At 43.2% G+C, this 23,988-nt stretch overlaps 1 protein-coding gene across 5 annotated transcripts; it reads left to right on the top strand.

Annotated features, from left to right (window-relative positions):
- The first annotated feature begins 12 nt into the window (after positions 1-12).
- On the top strand, positions 13-23,988 carry PLEKHJ1 (pleckstrin homology domain containing J1). Of its 5 annotated transcripts, none has more exons than XM_030218827.1 (7): positions 13-42; positions 292-435; positions 10,490-10,557; positions 13,406-13,472; positions 18,523-18,613; positions 20,325-20,388; positions 22,717-23,988. In XM_030218827.1, the coding sequence occupies exons 2-7, from the start codon at positions 342-344 to the stop codon at positions 22,780-22,782; spliced, it is 450 nt and encodes a 149-aa protein (XP_030074687.1). In that variant the 5' UTR covers positions 13-42; positions 292-341; the 3' UTR covers positions 22,783-23,988. The 5 variants fall into 5 exon arrangements, with proteins under 5 accessions (XP_030074687.1, XP_030074689.1, XP_030074685.1 ...); XM_030218828.1 differs by lacking the exon at positions 13-42 and adding an exon at positions 134-152; XM_030218826.1 differs by lacking the exon at positions 13-42 and adding an exon at positions 134-216.

Below are 23,988 nucleotides of genomic sequence, written 5' to 3'. Positions count from 1 at the left end.
AACCAGCTTTATCAGTTCGACTCTGACACAGGGCTCTCGCGGGTAGGTGGTGTTAGGCACGAGCGTGCATTACCGTTCGTTGTGTCATTTCCGGCTGCGTTTGAATGTAACTTTATTAAACGCTCGCCGTACAGCCTGGCACTAGGAGAGGAGTGGGTTACTAGCAGCAATGGGGAACAGCCTGCGTGTGGGGCAGTGAGCGTATCCTTTAGACTTGTTGTACGTGAGTTAGAAGGATACGCCAGTGCTTCGCTAATAATAAACGTGTTGTCTATTTTTTTCTTATGGTAGGCAGCTCTCTATAAGTGGGGCTGTGCCTCGAACTTCATGCTGCAGCCATCATGAGATATAATGAAAAGGAGTTGCAGTCCCTGGCTAAGCAGCCGGCCGAAAAGGCGGACGAACTGTGGATGAAGGGCCCCAAGAAAGGGAGTGGTGAGTGATGACAGACAGACGCTCGCCTCCCTCCCTCCCTCCCCTACCTGCGAGGAAAGCCTAGGACACGTGTCAGCAATGTTTTTAGAGAGGGCCACCCGGAAACCCTCGTCTGCTTGTAGAATGCTGGCGTTAGGCTCACTGTACATTTTACTTTCCTCTCTGGTTAGGTTTACAGGCCTGTCCTTTTATTTTTTTTTCTTCTCCTTCTGAGGAGGCACCACGATAGACTGACATACAGCTTCTGGAAATGCACCCTTCTGCCTGAGCTGGATTCAAAGGGTGCACTTCCCAGCACGGCACATACCACTTTCTGGAACTTCTGGTGGCCCTAAATACTGAAGTCTGAGCCAGGGTTTCCCCAGCCTGTGGTAGGGATCCAATTGCCAGTCATGTTTTCAGAATATGCATAAGGAATAGGGTGTAAAATGGCTCTGGATGTGCAAGTGCACAGAACAGAAGAAGGAAATAAGCCCTATGAAATTCCGAACAACCAAGGGAGAGAAGTGCAAACGAATTTGCTGAAAAAGGAAAAAGTAACTTTAATTATTCCAACAAATGGTGTATAATATAGCTCCTGAACTGCAAAAAATGACATGACCACATTTCAGCAGGATTCCTGCATCAGGAGTTATAAAATCAAATGGTATGTCACCCAGCTTTGGTAGTGTGCTTCTAAAAGTAATAATTCAAGTTAAAAATAAAATACATCAAAACTTCTATCATGAAACCTTTTTGATTTTTTTAAAACTTTAATTATCACTTTTAGAAACTCGCTAAAACATCCAAAAAAAGCTTCTGTCATGGGGGAAGTAGTGATGTCATGATGCCAAATGGCCCTCTAGCTCTTTAGCCCCCGCTACAACCCCACTTCATTTAGTGATACTCTGAACCATCTGCTTTTATTTTTATCTCAAGTTGGGTGCTTTGGTTGTGGGGACCTGAAGCGAGATGAATGTGGCATCTTCTGCGAGGAGAGACAGAGATAGCCAGTCGGGTCGCCCAGCTGGTAAGGGAGTCCATTGCCATGTTTCCTCGGATTCTGATTTGTCTCTCTCGCTGACTCTCGCTAGGCCCCAGTGAAGGGAGGGTGCCCAGAAATATTAAACCGTGTTTTGCGGAGATCCGGGATGAAATCAAAGCCTCTGAAGAGGAAATTTTGCAGGGCCATGGACACCATTAACATGGACCTCCTTGAACTGGGAGGCCGCGTGGATGAACTTCAGGCTTGAGTTGATCCTGGGTCTGAAAACTCGGCAGGGTATGAAGATTTGCTGTATAAATTGGACGATCTAGAAAACTGATGGCGATGTAATAATCTTTATTTTCGCAATGTCCCGGGCGGCAGGGCCACAGAAGATGTCCCTTGTGATAAAGTCACATCCAGGATAGTTGGGTTAAGGCAGTTTGTCTGAACTACAAGTCCCAGAAGGCATTGCAGGCAAGGAGCCAGAGGGGGAGATGAAGAACCTAGACTGGACTCCTAGCTGCAATCAGGGAAGACATGGGTGTAAGCTAGCAGGTTGTGTAGAGTGGCTGCCACTAGCAGGAAAGAGAGTTAGGAAACCCTGTGTACAGGAGCTCATCATTGGTCTCATTAATCTAATGCTTAACTCAGCTGGTTTGGGGTGTGAGGAAGCTAATGGAAGGAGAATGATTGGTGGTGGGAGCTGAAGCCAGGGATTGATTAGGCAGTGGGAAGGAGTCCCAGGAGGAGGAGTTCAGTTCAGAGAGAAGCAGAAGGCGAGAAGTAGTTGCAGGCTGAAAATCCTTGGGCAAGGAGGTCCCTAAAGTACTGGTAGTTACAGGCTGAAAATCCTTGGACAGGAAGGTCACTAAAGTACTGAAGCAGGCTGAGATTCCTTGGGTGAGAGGAAGTCCCAAAAGTATTGAATTAATTGTGAAGCTGATGCAGGGGAAAACCCTTGGGTAGAAGGAGTCCCTAAAATATTGAACTCTCCTGAAGGTAAAGAGGATAGAAGGTAGAAACTGCTGCTTGGTGACTGGACTGTGATGATGAACTGAAAGAACTGTTTGTCTGGGGAATTGAATTTCTGTTTATTGTGCCCTGGATAAAGAGCCCAGACTGAAGCCTGTATTGAATCCTGGTATGTGCTATGCTGCTATTGGAACTGTGTACTAGAAACCTGCATGGAATAAAAGTTCTTAAGATTGAAGTTACTGGTGGACATCTGTTTCTTCACTGTACCGGGAGCCTGTGGCTGGAGGAGATTGTTCTATCCTTGGCTGCACAAGAGAGGCACCTGGTTACACCCTACTATTGTGCATTCTCTCTGCTTGTAACTACAGGGTTTGGAGGGAGGTGTAACTTCTGTGGACCTGGAATGGGTCCATCGTTCCTTGGGTCAACCCACTGATAACCAGCCCCTGGACATCATAGTACACTTTGTTAAATTTGCTGAAAGGGAGAGGCTATTGTAGTGGGCACGTCAGGCCTAATGTGGAGTACAAAGACATGCTGGTCTTTCTTTACCAGGATTTATCTCACTACACACTGACCCCACGGTGGAACATGAAACCTGTACTGGAGATTTTAATCAAGTAGATCATGAGCTATCATTGGGCATTTCCTTTCTTGTTGTGCTTCACAGTTGGAGGCAAGTTACATTAGGTTTGCTCCTTGGCTGCTGCTTGGAAAATTTTGCACAAGGCAGGCCTGTGACTGCTTTGCCGCTTAGCCTAGTAGCTCCTGCGACCAAGGCCAAGCTTCAGAAATGGCAACGAGTCCCCCAGCAAGGCTAAGAAAATCCAAAAGCCTGTCCTGGCTGAAGCTCTAGTTTGGTTTTGTGGCCTAGGAGACTTTGATATAACCTCAGTTTTGGTTCCTTACGGCTTTTGCCTTGTGCTGTGTTGTTTTACCTTTATCTGGTTTTATTGTACTCTGTGGGTGAACACAATGTTGAAGGTTTGAATGGTTTAGAAATATTAGCTTTTGTGTCTCCTAGATTTGGTGTGAGTGTGGGGGATTGGGGGTTTAGTATTGTGGATCAGGTCCTCTGTTTGGGTATCTGTCTGGTGTGTGTCAGGTCCTCTAGTTCCTATTTGGGTGTCTGTATGTGGGGGATGGGGATTTCTTAACATTGGGCAGATCTTGGCGTGAGTCTTCCACTGCTTTCTTATTTTGTGTTCTGTTCTTTTACTTTGTGTGCTGATGTGAAGTTTTTTGATTTATAATGTTAAAGGCTTAACTCCCCACAAAAGCACCAAAGGCTTTTTAAGGAACTTCATTTAAAATCATATGTAGTCTTTTTGCAGGCGTGAACATGAAAAGTTCCTGCATCATTCTCAGTACCCTCATGTTTTCTGTGCCTCAGTGGTAGATGCTTCTGAAAAGCAGGAGGTGGCTATTTTGATTCATACCTCTGTCCAGATGCAGGTAAAAAAAAAAATTAAGTGAGACTTGGAGGGGTGGTACCTTTTCTTACATCTTTTGATAGACCACTCCGAAGTCACTTTGGCTTTGGTATATGCTCTAATAGAACACCAAGACACCTTTTTTGCTCATCTTAGGTCTAGGTTACAAGCATTTTTGCAGGGCAAATGTTGTGGCAGGAGATTTCAGTGCTACTTTACAACCGACACTTGATCGTTCTGGGGGACTGGCGGGGTTTGATGTTAAATTGTCATGGACGTTTGCTTCCTTAATTAATGATCTGGGTTTGTATGATTCTTGTGTTTGACGCATCCCTCTGATCACGATTACACTTTCGTCTCTCACTTCCATGGGACATATTCTCGTTTAGATGACATTTTCCTGCATGAGATGCTGGAGGGGGGGAGTGATTAAATTTATGAGTATTACCATTTCTGATCATGCTCCTTCTGTATGGGCCCTTGTTCTTGCTCTCCGGGATGAGGAGAACATTGGACCTTGAACACCCTCTTACTACAGGATAATGAGATTATTGCGGGTTATAAATCTTTGTTTAGGGAGTATGTGGAAATGAACATGTGTTTGGGTCCTTCTTTGGCATAGTTTGGGATGATTTGAAGGCGGTTTCTAGAGGCTGCTTTCTTCATAAGGCTTGTAAGTGGGCCCAGGACCAACGCTCCCAAGTGGCTACCTGTTGGCTAATATTCATTCTCTGGAGGAGCGTCACAAAGTGTCTGGGTCAGTTTCCATCTGGAGAGAACTGCAAGCTACTAAACTACAGTTTTACTCTGAACACTTGCATTTCTTGAACCTTAAGCATAAGCAACTTCATTGCGATAAACCGGGTCGCTCTATGGTTTATAAACTTCGTAGACTTTGTACCGATCGTACTGTTGTTAAAGTGGGAGACGGGTGAGTCAGCAGGTGATTCACTCGCCTTATTACAAGGCTGCCCAAGCTTGTACTGTGCATGAATGGTTTCAGGCACAACCCCATAAGCTTTGGGTTCATTTTGGAGCAGTTCTTTGTAAGTCCCTGTTTGTTGCACCATTTGATGTGGCTTTCTCAAAACCATTGGCAGCTGTTGAACATTTTACTACTGGGATGCTCTTATTGTTAAACCTGATTTGGTTCTATCCCGACTTACCCCTATAGCTTTTAACCCACTTTTTCCACCAGGCTTTGTTCCCAGCACATTTACTCGTTGGGCCTCCTTGAGGATGGCAACCTGGAGTCAGTTATTTGATGTTCTGGTCCCCTTTTCAAAACTAGCTGCTGATGACTATCACCTTTCGCCCAATGAGGCTTACACTTATACTCGCACCATTTTTTGACTGCAGCTACTATTAAACAATAAAACAAGTTTATGACAAAGACATGAACAACCCCCCCCACCCCCATCAGGTTGGATCAATAGAAATCAAAAGGAACAGCGAGTCAAAAAAAATGGGTACAAATGTTCTCCCTCTTAGCTACAGTATGATTGCGAGCAGCCAGCAAATGCTCCTTATCACAAATATACCATTATTTGGTCAGGCATTTCACCAACAAGAACACCATGGGCTGCTTCCAATGAGACACCAAATTCACTCATACTGCACACACAGCATGACGCACAAACAAAGCTTGAAAGCGAGTGAGGCCTGGCGGCTTTTTAGGAAACAAAAATATGACTGGAGTCCACGGACGCAGTCTGGCTCCACATCGTTGTATCCGATGTTTAACAACTTTCCAATTGGTCCTAGCCTTGACACAACTATAAGTGACCCATCATACCCAAGTCCCCACACCCCCTCAAACACAAAGGGGAGGTGCCAGGAAACATATAGTGAAGGTGAACAGGGGTAAGATACCAATAATACAAAACTTTTACAGCATTTTCTTTAAAATGCACCGAAACGAGACCACGCGAGGGCATGAGCTGAGTAGCAACGTGTTGCTGAAGCTCTGAGACTCCCCGCCCGAAATCGAATCAAAAGTGCAGTGAATCAACAGAAATTTTGGCGAAGACCCTTCGACTAAGACTGCCCTAGTTTATGGACAAATACTTGCGGAAAACAGCCGGAACAATGGCACAGCGGTCCGGGAAAAAAGAAAAACTTAAATTGAACGACTCGGAATCCAAAATGGCGGATGAAACAGACAAATCGCCTGGAGAGTTTACAGAGGTACAGCTTGCACAACTTACCAAGGCGGTGACAAACGCATGGGAGCCAAAGTGGGAAGCGATGGAACACAAATTAGAAAGCTTAGCCACGCGAATGGATGGCATAGGGACGAGAGTGGGAGATCTGGAGGCACGCATGTCGGCTCTGGAGGACGAAGGGAGAGGTTATGGCCCGGACATAGCGGCTCTAACACAGCAATTAAAAGGCTGCCATGAAAAATTAGAAGATCTTGAAAACCGCTCACGCCGGAATAACATACGGGTAGTAGGACTATCTAAAATGCACCGAAACAGTGTTCCAATCACCCTCAATACTAACCCCCAATTTAGAGGGCCAATTTCTGTGGTGCAGAATATAGAGATGAGGATTTCCATCAATATTTATATAAACAGGAAATCAGATTCTTGGCACCCCTAGAGTCCTCACAAAAATCTTCGAGGATAGAATTTTCCCACAATACCTGTAGGAGGGAGAGACGTTTGGGTGGGGGTATAAGTTTGTAAACATTATAAAACAGAAGTTTATCTTGCTGTTTGTGTCTATCCAAGGCTGATATTCTTTGATGCTGTATTTGCTGGGTCTGTTTGTACTTTTCTTCTTTGTTTTACATTGTAACTGGCGCTTCTCGGTGGGGGGGGGGGGGGGGTAAAAATAAAACTTCTGTCATGAAGAGTTTTTTTTTTTTTTACCTGAATTATCACTTTTAGAAGCTCACTACCAAACTTGGGTGACACAACCATTGGATTTTATGACTCTTGAAGCAGGCATCCTGCCAAAATGGCCAGTTTGAGACTGGTTACTTATGCCACCATTTTTTGTAGTTGAGTTGCTGTGTTTTACACTATTCGTTGGAACAATTAAAGGTTCTTTTTCCTTTTTCTACAAAATAATTTTGCGTTTCCCTCACTTCTTTTGATGTTAGATCACTAATATGTGCAAATCATTCTCTTGCATATTTGTGAATATCTTGAAATCCCAGCTGGCTGTGGGGGTCCCAAGACAGGTTTGGGAAGCTCTAGTCTGAGGTCTCCAGTGTTTTAAATATGAAGAGACTCCTAGCAACAGAGACGTAGCCATAAGTCAATTTCTGGGTAGGCCCATGCATTTCTTTTCCGCTCCTGCTCCCCCAAGTCCCACCAACTGTTGACCACCTCCACTGAAACTTTCTAGGCCATCTCAACACTGGAGGTCTGCAGCATTTCCCCCTTCCACTCCTCCACGTGCATAGATTCTGCACATGAATGGAGCATACACAAAGACGTCAGTGGCAGCAGCTGGGAGCACAGCGCTGACTTCCACAGTATTCAGATGGCATGAGAAGGTTCAGGTGGAGCTTAGGGATCCCTGCCAGCTACACCGACAATATGCACTGCTGCTGGGCAGGCCTGAACCTAAAGTGGATGATCACCTCCATGGCTGCACTGTTACCCCAAGAGGCATATTTTCAAAGCACTTTGGGAGGCTAAGTTCCATAGGTTTCTATGGAACTTTGGGAGGCTAAGTGCTTTGAAAATGAGCCTGCAAGTCTTTCAGTGAGGCTGTCTCTTCCTATAATACTACTCTTTCCTTTGCTCTAGATACTCACTCCTCCCATTCCCCGTTCTGTAAGGCGTACCAAACCCCAACCTTGGCTGACCTCTAGAATACGCTACCTACGTTCCTGTGCCAGATCTGCTGAACGCCTTTGGTTGAAATCCCGTGCCTATGCTGACTTCATACGTTTCAAGTTCTTGCTGACCTCCTTCCAGTCTGCTCTTTCACTTGCCAAACAGGACTACTACATCCAGTTGACAAATTCTCTTGGCTTAAACCCTCGACGTCTCTGCCACACTGTTCTCTCTCCTCAAAATGCCTTCACCTCCAGCTCCCCCTTCACTTTCTCCCCAGACTCTGGCTGAGTACTTTCATGATAAGGTTCACCAGATTAAACTTGAATTCTCAACCAAGTTACCTCCACCTCTCCTTCCCTTAGTCCATTCTCGCAACCTTCCTTCAACCCCTGCCTCCTTTTCTGAAATCACTGCACATTTTCTTTCCTCCTGAAAACTAACTACCTGTTCCTCTGATCTTATTCCCACCCATCTACTTAGCACTATCTCTTCTACTGTCATCCTGTTTATCTGTCATATCCTCAATCTTTCACTTTCCACTCCAACTGTTCTTTTTTTTTTTTTTTTTCATTTAGTCATCAAAGATAACATGAAAAGTTATTTACAGAAAAAGAAGAAAAAAAAAATATCAATTATACATAGGTAAATTTACATCACTCCAACTGTTCTTGATGCCTTCAAATATGCTGTAGTCACACCACTCTTCAAAAACCTTTATTGGACCCTACCTGTCCTTCCAACTATCGCCCCATCTCCCTCCTCCCTTTCTTATCCAAGATTCTTGAATGTTCTGTTCACTACTGTTGCCTTGACTTTCTTTCATCTCGAGCTATTCGCCCTCTTCATTCAACTGAAATAGCGCTTGCTAAAGACTCCAATGACCTGTTCCTGGCCAGATCCAAAGGGCTCTATTGTATCCTCATCCTACTTGATCAATCTACTGCTTTTGACTCTGTTGATCACAGCTTACTCCTTGATACACTGTCTTCACTTGAATTTCAGGGCTCTGTTCTTATCTCTCCCATCGTACTTTTAGTGTATACTCTGGTGGATTCTCCTCCACTTCTATCCCACTATCAGTTGGTGTACCTTAGAGATCTGTCCTGAGACTTCTTTTTTTTCTCCTTCTATACTTCTTCTCTTGATACTCTGCTCTCATCCCATGGTTTTCAGTATCACCTTTACGCTGATGACTCCCAGATCTACCTCTCCACACCAGAAATTTCAGCAGGAATCCAGGCCAAAGTATCAGCCTGCCTGTCTGACGTTTGCTGCCTGGATGTTTCACCGCCATCTGAAAGTAAACATGACCTAGACTAGGCTTCTTATCTTTCCCCCTAAACGAACCTCTCTGCTTCCCCCATTCTCTATCTCTTTAGATAACACTTTCATTCTCCGTCTCATCAGCTCATAACCTTGGAGTCATCTTCCACTCCTCCCTCTCCTTCTCTGCACATATTCAACAGACTGCTAAAACCTGTTGTTTCTTTCTCTATAATATCACCAAAATGTGTCCTTTCCTTTGTGAGCACTCTACCAGAACCCTTATCCACACAATTATTTCCTCTTGCTTAGACTATTGCAACTTACTTCTCACAGGTCTCCCACTTAGCCATCTCTCTCCCCTTCAATCTGTTCAAAATTCTGCTGCACAACTTATATTCCACCAGTGTCACTATGCTCATGTTAGCCCTCTCCTCAAGTCACTTCACTGGCTTCCTATCCATTTCCGCATACAGTTCAAACTCCTCTTATTGACCTATTAGTGCATTCACTGTGCAGCTCCTCAGTACCTCTCCACTCTTATCTCTCACTACACTCCTCCCTGGGAGCTCCATTCACCTGGTAAATCTCTTATCTGCACCCTTCTCCTCCACTGCTAACTCCAGAGTCCGCTCCTTTTATCTTGCTGCACCATATGCCTGGAATAGACTTCCTGAGCCGATATGTCAAGCTCCATCTCTGGCCGTCTTCAAATCAAGGCTAATTGCCCACCTTTCTGATGCTGCTTTTAACTCCTAACCCGTACTCGTTCAGTACCCATGTTTTATCATTCCCACCTCAGTAATTCCCTTATCCCTTATTTGTCCTGTTTGTCTGTCCTAATTAGATTGGTAAGCTCTGTTGAGCAGGGACTGTCTCTTCATGTCCAGTGTACAGTGCTGCGTACGTGTAGTAGTATTTAAGGCCTTATGGTCTTAACCCTTCTTATCACTTGTACTATGTTTTATGTCTGGTAGTTTCAGCATCTGAGAACCCACTTCGTATCATAATTTCCAGTAACATTCCAGAGACGTCTTAGTAGGTTTCTGAAACAGAGAGTAGGGAAAAGGAACTTTCCTACTAAGCCTTTGCCATCTCATAGCATAATTTAACTTGTGAAGAAATGAAAACTGTAAAGTGATATTTTTGTGGTAAATGCTGATTGGACATAGTTGAGGCTGTGCAGGGTCTACCCCAAATTCTTTTAACACAAGATTTACCATAAGATTAAAAAAAATAAAAATACATAGTTTTGGGAACCACTACTCTAGGGTCTATCCTGGCTGGAGCCTTCCAGGACAGGTTTGGGAACCACTGTCTTAGTAGAGAAGAGACTGGGCGATATATTATAACTTGAGGTATCTGCCTGTCTCTTTCATAATACTAAAAGGAGCAAATATTTTTCAGAGCAAAGGTAATTCTAGAACGTGGAGGAAACTGTATAGTGTTGAGCAGTAGGATCCTTATCTATCCTAGTATTGTATTGTAAGTAGAATTAACTGTACTTTAAAGCAGAAATACTAACAAAAAGGTGTTTTGTGTTACAGTATCTCAGACTTTGTGCCACCCATCTCTTATTGTATTATCCCTATTTAAAACATTTGTAATCATTTGTGCAGTTCTGAAGAAACGCCTTGTGAAGCTGGTGGTGAACTTCCTCTTCTATTTTCGCATAGATGAAGAAGAGGTAAGAAAAATACAGACAATAATAGTAATCCTTTTGATAGTGACTTTGATTGGGAGGCTTACACAGTATTCTAGTGTCATAGAGTTTAACTTTCTCTTTTAAAAGTTAGCTAGAAATGTTTCCATTATCATAAAAAGAACCACCACACTGGTTTTCTCTAAATGTTTTCTTGATCACTGAAACACAGTTGGAATTAATTGCAAAATTATACGTTGAATTGTGACTAGAATAAAAATGGATATCTGACAGTTGAGCCTTGGTCACATTTGACAACCCTTCATAAGCCAAAGTCCATTTAGAGCTAGCAACAGGGCTGTTTCTGCCCAAAGCTAGAAATGCCAAACCCAGAAGCCCAGGGAGATACCAGCTTGCCAGAGGTCACACTGGAGATGGTGAGAAGGTAATTATTTCACTCCATGACTTCTCCTGGATCACAGTTTAAAGGTCTAGTTATTTTAAAAGTTTGTTACAGCATCTTATCAATGCCCCAAGTGAGGTACAATAATATCAACAAAATGCAATATAGCAAAAATAAAAAAAATTCAGTAACAATCACAAATGTAAAATTCAATAAAACTGTACTACCCCAGCCTGCCTAGATAAATTGCAGTCCTGTACAACATCATTATTTTTTTAAAAATTTGTATGAAGTCTTTATTAAGTATCGAAAAATCCCTGTACATAGGATACTACATGAGGAAAAACAGCTTACAATCATGTAAGTAAATTCAAACAAAGTAGCCCCATTATAAGCCCCATCAAGTTACTTAGAAACACTTTGGTAACAACATGAATTCCAATGCTGCCAAAAGCTCAAACAATGACCCCAAGTATTTGAAGTTTTAGTGAAATTTCTTCCCCCCCCCCCCCCCCCCCCCCAACATGCACAATGTTTCAAGAAGGGCTCCCATATTGCTTCCCACTTCGCCTCCGTATGACCTCGCACAGCCCGAAGTCTCTCCATTTCACATATGAACCATAGTTTATTTAACCATCTCATCAAAGTTGGGGCTAAAACATCATTCTTTACTGATTCAGACGATCAAACCAGCTCCCTCCTTTACCTCTTGCCCCCACTCTGCTATTTGAATGTAGATATCTGGCAGTAGAATTGCTCTAAATATGTACTCTCAGAGCAAACTCGTATATCAAAAATATAAAAATCAAATTATGCACTCATTGTCTATCCATAGGCATACTAATAATGTGCTCAGTCCTTGCCTATTCCAGCCATTATATCCCCAAGAGAATATGTGGCAGTGTCACAGATGGAACCATCATAGCACATGAATTGTTCCGCCTCCTGATAATTGTATGTACATACAGTATAATATAATCCAACTTGGGCTTTCCAGCAATAATACAAACATATATGGTTAATATTCAAGTACTAGCCCCTCACCGATGGATAGGATGTTGAAATCTTCAGCTCAATGTGCTGCGGCGGCTAAGAAGGTGAATAGAATGTTGAGTATTATTAGAAAAGGGATGGAAAACAAACATGAGGATCGCACCTGGAGTATTGTGTTCAGTTCTGGTCGCCTCATCTCAAAAAAGATATAAAGGAGAAGGTGCAGAGAAGGGCGACAAAAATTATAAAAGAGATGGGACAACTACCCTATGAGGAAGGGTTAAGACGGCTAGGACTCTTTAGCCTAGAGAAAAGGCGGCTGAGGGGTGATAGAGGTGTACAAAATAATGAGTGGGGTAGAGCGGACTGATGTGAAGCGTTTGTTTACACTTTCTAACAATAATAGAACCAGGGGACACAAGATGAAAGTAGAATGTGGTAGGTTTAAAACAAATTGGAGAAAGTTTTTCTTTACTCAGCGCATAGTTAGACTCTGGAACTCATTGCCGGAGAAGGTAGTGACGGCAGCTGGCCTTGCTGAGTTTAAAGGGGGTCTGGATAGATTCCTGAAGGAAAAGTTAATTGATTGTTACTAAATTTTGGGTTTTTGCCAGGTTCTTGGGGTCTGGATTGGCTGCTGTCAGAGACAGAGTGCTGGGCTTGATGGACCTTTGGTCTTTTCCCAGCGTGGCGGTGCTTATGTGCTTTCTGGTCCTGCACGAGGATTGTGGCTGCGAGAGTGATTTTCACTATATTGCGACTTAATTGATTCCCTTTCTGATGATGCGATGTGAAACTCGGCCAGAGTAAAAGGGAAATAAAGTTTTTGAAAATTGTGTTTGAACATGGAGGAGAGGAGCACATGCAAAGTCTGAATACGAGCACAATCTATCCCTAAGGGAAGTATACATTTTTTATGCAGTTTCCATAATAGTGCATGTGAGTGGTAAGGATTGGTGTAGTTTTACACAAGCCAATATACGAGTACTATTGCTGTCAGCTGCAGGGAACTACATTTATTTATGGGCAGTTGTTTGTGTTTAGGAGGTGTTCTAGGCACAGTTCCGTAGTTCTCTTCTGGTGTGTGACATATACATAGAGGGCAATAATAATACCTAATATATAGTCTTATGCAAACATTTATTGATCACGTGTATGCATACATGTATGTAGTATGTGTGGTAGTACTTGAATATTAACCATATACGTCCGTCAGCAGCCCCAGGAACAGAAATCTTTCTAGCAACAAAGCTTGCTAGCCCTCGCGCGCACGTGCAACCGTCTTCCCGCCCGCAGCGCGAGCGTGCTCCTAAGTCTCTTTTTTTCCACGGCTCAGGACAGCTGTTTTTGGTTGTTCTGTGCCCCAGAGAGAGCCCTCGCATATTTGGATTTATTCTTGACTCAGGGAATTGTTTGAGTTACTTCCAGTTGTTCATTGTTTTAGTAGAATTGCTCTGTCAGGTGGTTTCCATAAGCTTGTCTTTCTGTTTCTCTTAGCCCATTGGTGCCCTTCTGCTGGAGCACTGCACACTCACCCAAGAAGATGACAATGCATTTTCCATTCGTAAGTTCCTGCACAGTACCTTCCCATTTGCATGATGTGGTCATGGGGGGAGGGGGGATACTACCGATCACATTTCAAGAAAGTTGTGGCAGAAAGAAAATGCCTGAAGGAGGTGCAGTAGAGCCTCATGTAGCATTGTTTCACTTTTTCCTTCCTCTATTTTATATAATAATGCAGGACTGACAGCACTATAGCTAAAGTATGGAAAGTGCATCTGATCTATAAGCCAGTTGTGAGAGTGAGAACTTGGTTTTCTGCAGTGGCGCACACAAATATTTGACAAACTTCAGTAGATTAAAGGAAGGTGACTTTTTTTTTTTCTCTCTAGTGAAAAAACAATTCTAAGGAGGTGATATGATGTTAGAGATGAAGGCACAGAGAAAACATGAGGAAATAGATCTTTGATACAATGGTAGATTCCTGGAATAACCTCCTAGCAGGGTTGGTGATAACCAGTACTACCGTGACACGATTCAAGCATGCATGGCATAGGAACAGTTTGGAAAACTGTAATATCACAAACAACCTACCCTTTGCTCCCTTGAGAGCAGAGGCAGGGGGTAGGACAGATAAGGAGAAATAAAGGAAGCATGACCTGTTGATACTATGGGTCATGGAGTAGCCAGCTTAGAACCAGTAGCCTACAGTTCCTCAGAAATCAATGTCCGTGCGGGCAGGTTGCTATTAGCTGGATATCACCTATCAAGGCTAATAGGGCCTAGTCTGCCAGGTAATAACCTCACTGGTTTGATAGCTGCTTATATATGTAAAGCTTGTGGTAAGACATGGGGTAGAGAGCTGAGTGTTGGATTGAGGTAGAGGGATATTGTATACCCAGCTACCCAGGATAGTAGAGGTCCAAACAGGAAGATGCCAAAAGCTGACTCGGGGTAAGGTGTGATGCAAGCAGCCAGGTTGCTTCACATGGGCATTCAGGATGTAGTTGGAATAACTAGGCAGATCCATTGTGGGGTTTTAAAATTTTTGTAAAATTTGTGCCATCACATACTATGTTACTGTCATAGTATTGTTGCTCCAAATTGTATGTTTGTTTATTAAAACTTTCTAAACCGCCCAAGCTAACTGGCAGAACTGGGCGGTTTACACATTATAATTTAAGAATATAATTAAAAGAGAGAGAATGAATTACAATATCTGCTAGGAAAGTAAAACATGCAACCAACAAACAGGGTAAGAAACCAGGGAAAAGAAAAGGGAGGGCAGATATATAAGAAACATTGGAAGGAGGGAATAATTCAGGCACAGGCAAACTCCCCATCACGTGTCAAGGTGGAAAGCCTCTCTAAAAAGCCAGGTTTTTAAAGCAGTTTTAAACTATTTAAATTAACATTCAGAGTGCAGAGGTAATGAATTCCAGTAACAGGGAGCAGTGAAGAAAAAGGCATGATGGCGTGTGAATTCAAGTCGGGCAACCTTAGGAGTGGGGAGAACAAGCTGATGATCATTCAAGTCTGTTTGGAGAATAAGGAATTGTTAAAGAGGCCAAGTTGTCAGGAGATCCTAGTTTAAGTGCTTTGAAAGTAAGGGTAAGGAGTATCAATTTAATACATTGATCTACAGTTTATTCAAACCAGAGTTTAAATGTCTAGAAACAGCACAGAAAGCAAAGTATGTTACTGTGTTTGATTTTTAATTCCACTTGGTTACACTTCATTTTGTAAAGCTCGCTTCAGCCAAAGGAAGACAATAGTATTGAACTTGGATATTCGATGTTCTTTTAACCTCACCCTACTATATATAGAACAGAACACTACTGCACTTTTAAAAGAGAGAACAAGAGACGATAAACCTATTTGGGGATGAGAAACCAGATTTTTCCTCCCTCTGCTTGTCCTTGTGTTGATAGCAGTGACTCCAGCTGCCTTCCAGTGAATTCCTTTATAAACAGCCCTTTCATCCAACAAACGTTCCTTGTATGAGAAGTATGTAGCACAAAGAACAGCATGTTTGGTATCAAGGACACAGCTGCTTGAACAGGGAAGATGACATGGATCCCAGATAAAAAGCCTGTCACTTACACACCTGAAAGATTGAAAAGGATGTACCCAAGTGCATCAGATTTATGTTGGAGATGTGGTTCACAGAGGGGTTCATTTATACATATCTGGTGGACATGTCCTGGGGTGGTATCTTTTTGGCAGGATGTCATGAAAGCATTAGTAAAGTAAATTGGATCATCCTTGGTGTGCAGTCCTATGGTGTGTCTTTTGGGCTTACATATTGAGAGGGAATCTTGGGAGGAGCGGAAATGGTTGCGTTGGGGGCTGGCAGCAGCTAAGTGCCTCCATTGCACACTATTGGAAGCGGGTAGATCCCCCGACACTGAGTGATTGGAAATGTAAATTGGGTCAGTTTGTACAAATGGAGAAATTAATGGCTTATCGCAGGAAGGGGACATGGCGGCATAAGGGAAGATGGGCTTGTTTACAACAGCGATTGACAAGTATTTAAGTTAAGGGAATCTTATAGGAGGGGGGAGGGAGGGAGAGAGAAAGTGCCCCACAGAGCCATGGGGTGCTCTCAAGTTGCGTTGGGGTTGATAATGATTGGAGTGCAGGGAAAGGGGATGTTGTATTTTAGGAGTACAAGGTTTAGTTGGGCAGTGGTAGTTGTCTTTGGGATGGTCTTGTTTATTTTTTATTTTTGTTACATTTGTACCCCGCGCTTTCCCACTCATGGCAGGCTCAATGCGGCTTACATGGGGCAATGGAGGGTTAAGTGACTTGCCCAGAGTCACAAGGAGCTTCCTGTGCCTGAAGTGGGAATCAAACTCAGTTCCTCAGTTCCCCAGGACCAAAGTCCACCACCCTAACCACTAGGCCACAGAGATGACCTGGTTTTAGTTGTAGTAGCGTAGGGGTTAAGTACTTATGAGCCCCTGCGTGGGCAAATGTGAGTGAGTTGTGCTCTTGTTACAGAGTTATGCAAAATAAAATATATTTTAAAGTGAAAAAAAAAAGCCTGTCACTTGTAGGACTGGAGAGCTTAGGGCCAGGCAAAGGGATACAGAGCCTCGTCATCTGTAGGACTGGTGGGCTGAGGAATACCAACCCCGTCACCTCTGTTTAATGAAGTAGGTACAGGGATACAGAAACTCACGTGTAGGACCAGAGGACTCTGAAGCCAAGTGGAGAACCTTTTACGGTTCACCTCTAGGTTGCTTGTTCAATCTGGCTCTATTGCAGTAGTGACTGTTTATTATTTCTGTAAGCAGCAAGAAATGATTTGATGATTGGCTACAGTTATTAGCACATTTCACAAGAACAAGGTTGACCTCCCTTTCCAGCATTAGAAAAGACAGGGTAATAAGTGAAGGACAGGCATGTAATCACATTCACAAATTTGAGGGAAGCATCTCTTAACATTCAGCACTTTTGACTACTCATGGGCTTAACAGTATAAGTGCTGTTGATGTTCTTCCAGATTTAACAAATATGAGTAGTTTTTTTTTTTTTGTATCAATACGTTATTTTTTTCAACACATTTTTATTAGAGTTTCTGAAAAGGAATATACAATATACCACATGAAACAGGAAAACCATACCTAAGCCGACCCAGCCCTCCCCTCACATTATGAGTAGTTTTTATTTATTATTATACTAGTAAAAGAGGCCCGTTTCCAACAGAAAGGAAACGGGTGCTAGCAAGATTCACGTCTTATCTTCCGCCTGAACCGATACACTCATACCACCCCTCTCCTCAAGTCACTTCATTGGCTTCCGATCAGGTACCGCATTCAATTCAAGCTTCTGCTACTAACCTACAAATGTACTCAATCTACAGCCCCTCCTTACCTCTCAACCCTCATCTCCCCTTACGTTCCTACCCGTACCCTCCGCTCTCAAAACAAATCCCTCCTTTCAGTACCCTTCTCCACCACCGCCAACTCCAGACTCCACCCTTTTTCCCTCACCTCACCCCACGCTTGGAACAAACTCCCCGAGCCCATACGCCAAGCCCCCTCCCTGCCCATCTTCAAATCTCTGCTTAAAGCCCACCTCTTCAATGTCGCCTTCGGCACCTAACCTCTACACCTCTGCCCAGGAAACCTAGACTGCCCAACTTGACATTTTGTTACTTAGATTGTAAGCTCCTTTGAGCAGGGACCGTCCTTCTTTGTTTGTTTTGTACAGCGCTGCGTAACCCTAGTAGCGCTCTAGAAATGTTTAGTAGTAGTAGTATTCAAGGGCACCCCCCCCCCCCCGCTGTTCGAGTTCCAGGACCCCCCTTCCTATTCGAGTTCCAGGACCGGCCCTCCCCTTCCATTGGAGTTCCAGGACCGGCCCTCCCCCCCCTCCCCTTCGTAAGAGCCGGCTGTTGTAAGTTTTTACCTCCTGCACGCACGGACGCCGCTTCAGACAGCCTTTGCTTTCGCTTCCGTTTCAGCTGTTCCTGTGATCCCGCCCTTCCGCAAACAGGAAATGAGGACGGGACCACAGGAACAGCTGAAACAGAAGCGAAAGCAAAGGCTGTCTGAAGCGGCGTCTGTGCGTGCAGGTCTTCACTGTGGCCGGCAGACTGCGGAGCAGGAGGTAAAATGTTTTTGGGCGGAGGAAATTGGGGGGGGGGGGTGTCGAACTTGGACTGGAGCTTCTGGTGGCTGCTGCTGGGTTCTCTTCCTTCTCACTTCCCATTGGTCCGCCCTGTGACGTCATCCCCAGGGCGGACCAATGGGAACTGTTACGAACCCAGGCATCCAGTCGGATGTGCAGAGCTGCAAATTATTATATTTTATAGTAATTCAAAGGGACCTGTATGTCGGCTAAAAATTGCTTACATGAAGCAAACAGTAGGGGCTGAAGACTTTGCATCATTGAATCCTGGATAGCATCTTTCATAGCACTATTAGGGTGTATGTACAAACTAATTGACCCTGTCCTGTCCTAGAGAGCATAAAGGGGGTGAAGTGACTGCTACTTAGAGCCTGGCTGACCAAGGTGAGAACTGCACTGTCCCTCTGTTCAGACTCCAAAACCTGGGAATCCATGCTTTGGAAGAAGCTTCCTCTAACCTATTTTTGCCCTCACAGACTTTGGAGAAGAGTCGGAGAGGAAATACTTCTTCAAATGTGCTAGTAAAGAGCAGTGCGGCGAGTGGGTAGAGGCCCTCTCAAACGCTAGGTAAGGCAATTTTTATTTGAATTTATGTCCATTTGTCATGCTAATAATACAAAACAATAAAAATAGAAATCAGTATAAACAGACATTGTCAAAAAGTAAACTTGTGAGAAAAAGATACATGGAACAATGCAATGCAAATAAACTGCCTAAGTAGTAAAAATATATCAGAGAATCATTTAAACAGGCAGAGCCCATAAATTAGTGTAATCTATTCTTTTCAAATTATTCTTAAATTGTCTGAGACTGAATGAATAAGTACCATGGTCAGAATTATTCTTTGGTATAAAGGACAAATCACCTCCTGTACCTGATGGGTTTTGTTTTGTTTTGACTTTTCACATTCCTGCAGAGACAACTTCGCTGAAGAAAAATATTTTGTTTTCACCCCTTGCCAAAAGCTAAGCCTCCAAACTCTGGATCATTCTGATATAGGCAGGAGAGAGAATTGCATTTCAAGGCTTTTGGATTTTTATTTATTAAAGGATTCATGAAATATATATTTTTAAGTAATAGCAAAGAAATTTGATTTTGGAAATAGCATGTGTTTTAAAACAAAAAGTGAGGGGGAGGAGCCCTTTAGGATACCTTTTCTAATTATTTTTCAGTCATTTAATATGTTGCTTGAAATTGATTTTGAGTGTACTTGACAAATGGGATTGGGCTTTGGATATCAGTCTGGGAGGGCAGTACTTTGCAAGGGGGTTCTGTGGCAAAGGCATCCCAGAAGGACAGAATCATACGGGGGATGGCTGTGGCAAGGGCAGTGCCACATGGGGGGGGGGGGGGGGGGGGGGGGGGGAAACTGAGGGGCCTTTTTACTAAGCTGTGGACTTTGTACGGTCTGTGCCCTGACAATGGCAGATACAAATCAAGGTAAGGTATACACAAAAAGTAGCACACATGAAATTATCTTGTTGGGCAGACTGGATGGACTTTGCAGGTCTTTTTCTGCCGTCATCTACTATGTTATGTTACTATGTGGTAAAAAGTGGCCTGTGGTAGTATAGGCGCATGGTTTGGGTGCCTGCCGGGCCAGTTTTTACTGCATCTGGGAAAAAAAGGCTTTTTTTTTTTTTTTAATGGGACAGGAAAAGGGCATGCAGTAAAACTGAAACCAGCACGCGCCTAATAGTGGCCTAAGCCCTAATGCCACCCATTGATCTAGCGATGATGACTCGCACGCTACACGTGTGATGACTGGTTGGCACGTGCCAACTACCGATTACCGCCAGAAAAAAAATATTTCCTGGCGGCACAGGCGCATGGCAAATCCGAAATTACCACCGGGGGAGAGGCACGGTAGCCTGGTGGTAGTCTCGTTTTGGCATGCGCGTAGAGTCTAACATGCCTTTGTAAAAGGCCCCTGAGATGGGATGCATCAGTCTCCCTAGCACTTCATGCTTCCTCCAGTGTCAGATGTTCTTACTATCACAGTATTGCACAGAACATCTGTTTCCATATTCCCAGTTTCATCTGATATCCTTTTACAAAATGTGCTTTAACAACGTACAAAGAGTCGTACTTATGGTGCTGTGGTGTCCCTCTGAGGTTAGTCTTGATGGTGAATGAGCAGAACACATCTCATTTCATGTGGCCAGGCAAAGGATGTGCTATGTTCTCCAAGAAGAAACCCCCACCTGTTTTTTTCCCTTCGTGTAGGACATCCAGTCCTCCCGTGCTTGGTGACCTAAATCTGCTTTTTGTCTTCCAGCTATGAGTTCATGAGGAAGAGTTTAATCTTCTATCGCAATGAGATCCAAAAAATGACTGGAAAGGTAAGTGCATTATTTTATAGGCTACATGCCACAAGAGCTTCCAGCCTGTCTGCCTTTAAACAAGACTATTAAGGAGACCATTAGGTACAAATAGTGTTCATTTAAAGCCCCCAGCGATGTTAACTCACCAGGCAATCTGGGTATGTGTGCAGATAAGAAGGTAACACCTGTAAACACTGTTTTAACATTAGAGGCATGAATCCATACATGGGACAGGTGAGAACCTAGCACTGAGTTTGGAATGAACCCCCGATGCCTATATGCACATGAGAAGGAGCAGTTAGATTTGCCAATATTAGTGAAAGTGGAGCTCCTCTGCCACCCTCAAACATTGATGCCAAGATGTCTTTCTGTCTTGACAGCCATTTCAGCAGATGCTTTTTGATTGAGTTGGATGCCTTACCAAACAAAGGGCTCAAGATCTTAGAGGGTAGGGATTCTAGTTAGCAATTTATTTAAAATCTGCTCTAGCCACAGTTCTAGGCAGAGCACAAGCTTACATTCACAGCACAATACAATCTCATCATAAAATAATAATCCCTTCCATCATTGGCAGTGTTGCACAGCTGTAAACATTAAAGCTCAATTGGAAGAGGCTTGATGAAAGAGAACTGCTTTTAGACATTTTCTAAGAGACAATTTATTCTATTCAAATACTGGCACCTTTGTTCTTTGTGGGGAAAGGGATAGCTTTGACATGGGTTGCATTCAGAGAGTTGGGGGTCTTTCATCAGATATCTGGCTGTATATGTTGTGGGTAACAGTAGCAACCAGTAACACACTATGGAAGTAAATATAAAACCAAACCCTAATCTTACTGGTTCATTTTTAGATGGGAAGATACTGGATTCCTGTACAGTTTCCTCACTAGCACAAGCGCTGATATCTGGATGATGGATTACCATGCTGCTTTGCTATACTCTGCATTCAATTGGGAGTGGGGATTTCCTGGTCTTTATCTTGTCTAAATTTTTGCTAACCCTGTACATACCCACTGCACTGTCTGTCAGTTTGAGATGGTTCATATTAATAATGAGTTATGAAAATAGCTGGTGTGTCTCTGATATGTCTGTCTACATTCCCAACCCGTTTGGTTATTTCCCTGATTGTTCAGTTGGGTAGTTTGTGATATCACCTAACTAGAAGTTGGGGCATGACAAAAATGAGAGATGAAGGGAGGCGATCAGATGCTTGGGTTTTGTTTTCTTTCCGTGCGTGACTGTGTCAGAGGCACTGCTACATTTAAAATCTCTTGGCAGGAGAGTTGTGCCATATTACCCAGATAGCTTTATATAGTGTGTCCCACTTTGTGTTTTTTATGCCATGAGAGAAAAAAAAAACCATATGTGGAGGGGTATTTTTGATACGACGTCTAAATCTGATTTTGGACATTTTGCTGAAAACATGCAAAAATCAAGTGGTGATTTTGGAACCAGCACAAGTCTTATCTTTTTGTTTCAAAAATGCTCATTTGCTAGATGTTTTTATGCTCAGTGCGTCTGTTTTTGTGGACCATTTTTTTTTTTTTTTTGGGGGGGGGGGGGGGGGGAACGTCCAAGGGACAAACACATAAAAACAAGCCATTGGGATGTATGGGGGGGGCCAGCATTCTTAGTAGACTGCTCACACAGACATCCCAGCAGAGCAGTGGGGCTCCCTAGGGGGCACTGCAAATGAAAGGTCCCAGGTACACATTTCACCATTACCCCCTTATATTATTATTATTAATTAGGATTTATTTACCGCCAATTTGAAATAATTCACTCAAGGCAGTGTACAGTAAGAATAAATCAAACATGAGCAATAGACAATTACAGCAGTAAACATATTCAAATACAAAATATGGCATAGTATACTACTTACAATGTCAACACAATACGTAAAAGATCTTTAAAACCATATAGTGAATCAGTTACTTTAGTCAGTTAGAAATGATCTTACCGAGTTACCAAGTTGGTTGTTCAGTGAGCCCTGTAAAACCTACCAAACTTACTGTACCCAGTTGTACACCATATACCACTACAATAGCCCTTATGGCTACAAGTATCTCCTATATATGTCACAAGTCTAGTACCGTAGTGGGATAGCACCAATTCCCATCACAACCCAACAGGCCAAGCCATTCAGCATGTCGTAGTGCTGTGAAAAGCACAGCAGGACAGGGCTGGTATCTCTCTAGCAGGGTTATAAGTTGGGCGATTCACATTTTCCCCTCCCTCGCCAAACCTTGGGGAGAGGTTGGATAAAACTGTTTGTTCTAGATCTCTGATGGCACAAACTTCCCAGTAATTTATTTTGTGGTTTTTTTTTTTTTTTTTTTGGCTGTAGGACCCACTGGAGCAGTATGGAATATCGGAAGATAGCAGATTCCAGTTGGGCACTACCAGAGTGTGAACATGTTTGGGGAGGGGGGGGGGGTGTCCTTCCTACAACTGCACCTGCACTCCATCTCAGGGAGTCTGAACCCTCAGTAACCAAGGGCCTGTGCAACATTCTTAAGAGATTTAGGTTTGTTTGTTTTTTAACTGTTAGAATTCTTTAATATTTCTGGTACTACTGTGGGCTGTTCTTTGGATTTTATTTTATTTTTAAAGATTTGCTGAAATGCCTTGAATTAAGACTTGATTCTGTAAAAGTTAAATTGGATTGTTTAGAGGTTTGCTAAGTAGGCGCCCACAAGACTTCAAAGCAGTAAGCTACAGACTCAGATTTTGGGCAAGGAGAGAGAAGTGGATCACTCATATGAACAAGAAATTAGAAGCAAACAGCATTCCTGAGCTTACAGTCTCTCTTTCAGTACTAAAAGGAGCAAATCTTTTTCAGAGGAATCGTAATCTAGAACCTGTTGGGCAGTAGGATCGTTATCTATCTTAATAATATTAAGAAAGGGGATGGGAATTGGTAAGGGTCCATTAAGTTAGTCATGCAGCTCTTTTGTACTGCTTTCTTTCTTCCTGTATGACTGGAGCGTGTTCGCTCCTGATTATTTTTTTTCAGGGGGGAAAGAGAGGGAGAGGGTGCTCCTAGTATGCATGTTCTGTGTTAGAAAACCAGGGCTGTGAGAGTTATAACAAAAGAAAACCAATAGTCTGGTGCAGACCATGGTGCCTATTTTTATTCGTTTTGCCTCTATGGACAGAGGGGAAGAAACTTTTGAGTTAAAGAGGCTTAAAGCTGGGTATCTTTAATTCCTTTACTCAGCCATCTAAGCGTTGGGACTGAAAAGGGTTACCCCCACTGCCCAGCCTGCCTCTTAGTGTAGGTGGTGTAGGGCAGGCTAGCAAACAGAATGATTGATATCTTGTGCCATTTTCTACAAATGGATAAACCTCCAGGGTTCAAAAGCCATTATTTTCAGTAGCTTTTCAGTTGGGCAAGTTACATTTTGAAAAGTACCCTCTTGTTTCTCAGTTGCCAAAGAAGTATGCTTAACTCCTGCTGAGTAGATGGTTTTTTTTTAGGGTTGCAGTTTGAGTAAAAATTTTAATTGCGATTAATTGCATGATTAAAGGGGTTGAAATTACTTATTTATCTCCCACTGCAGCTCCTTGTGACTGGGCAAGTTACTTAACCCCCACCCCCACCCCCCATTTCCCTAGA

This window comes from Microcaecilia unicolor, chromosome 11 (assembly GCF_901765095.1).
Source record: "Microcaecilia unicolor chromosome 11, aMicUni1.1, whole genome shotgun sequence".
In the NCBI taxonomy this organism is placed as follows: Eukaryota; Metazoa; Chordata; class Amphibia; order Gymnophiona; family Siphonopidae; genus Microcaecilia; species Microcaecilia unicolor.
This window is presented reverse-complemented; position numbering and strand designations above follow the sequence as displayed.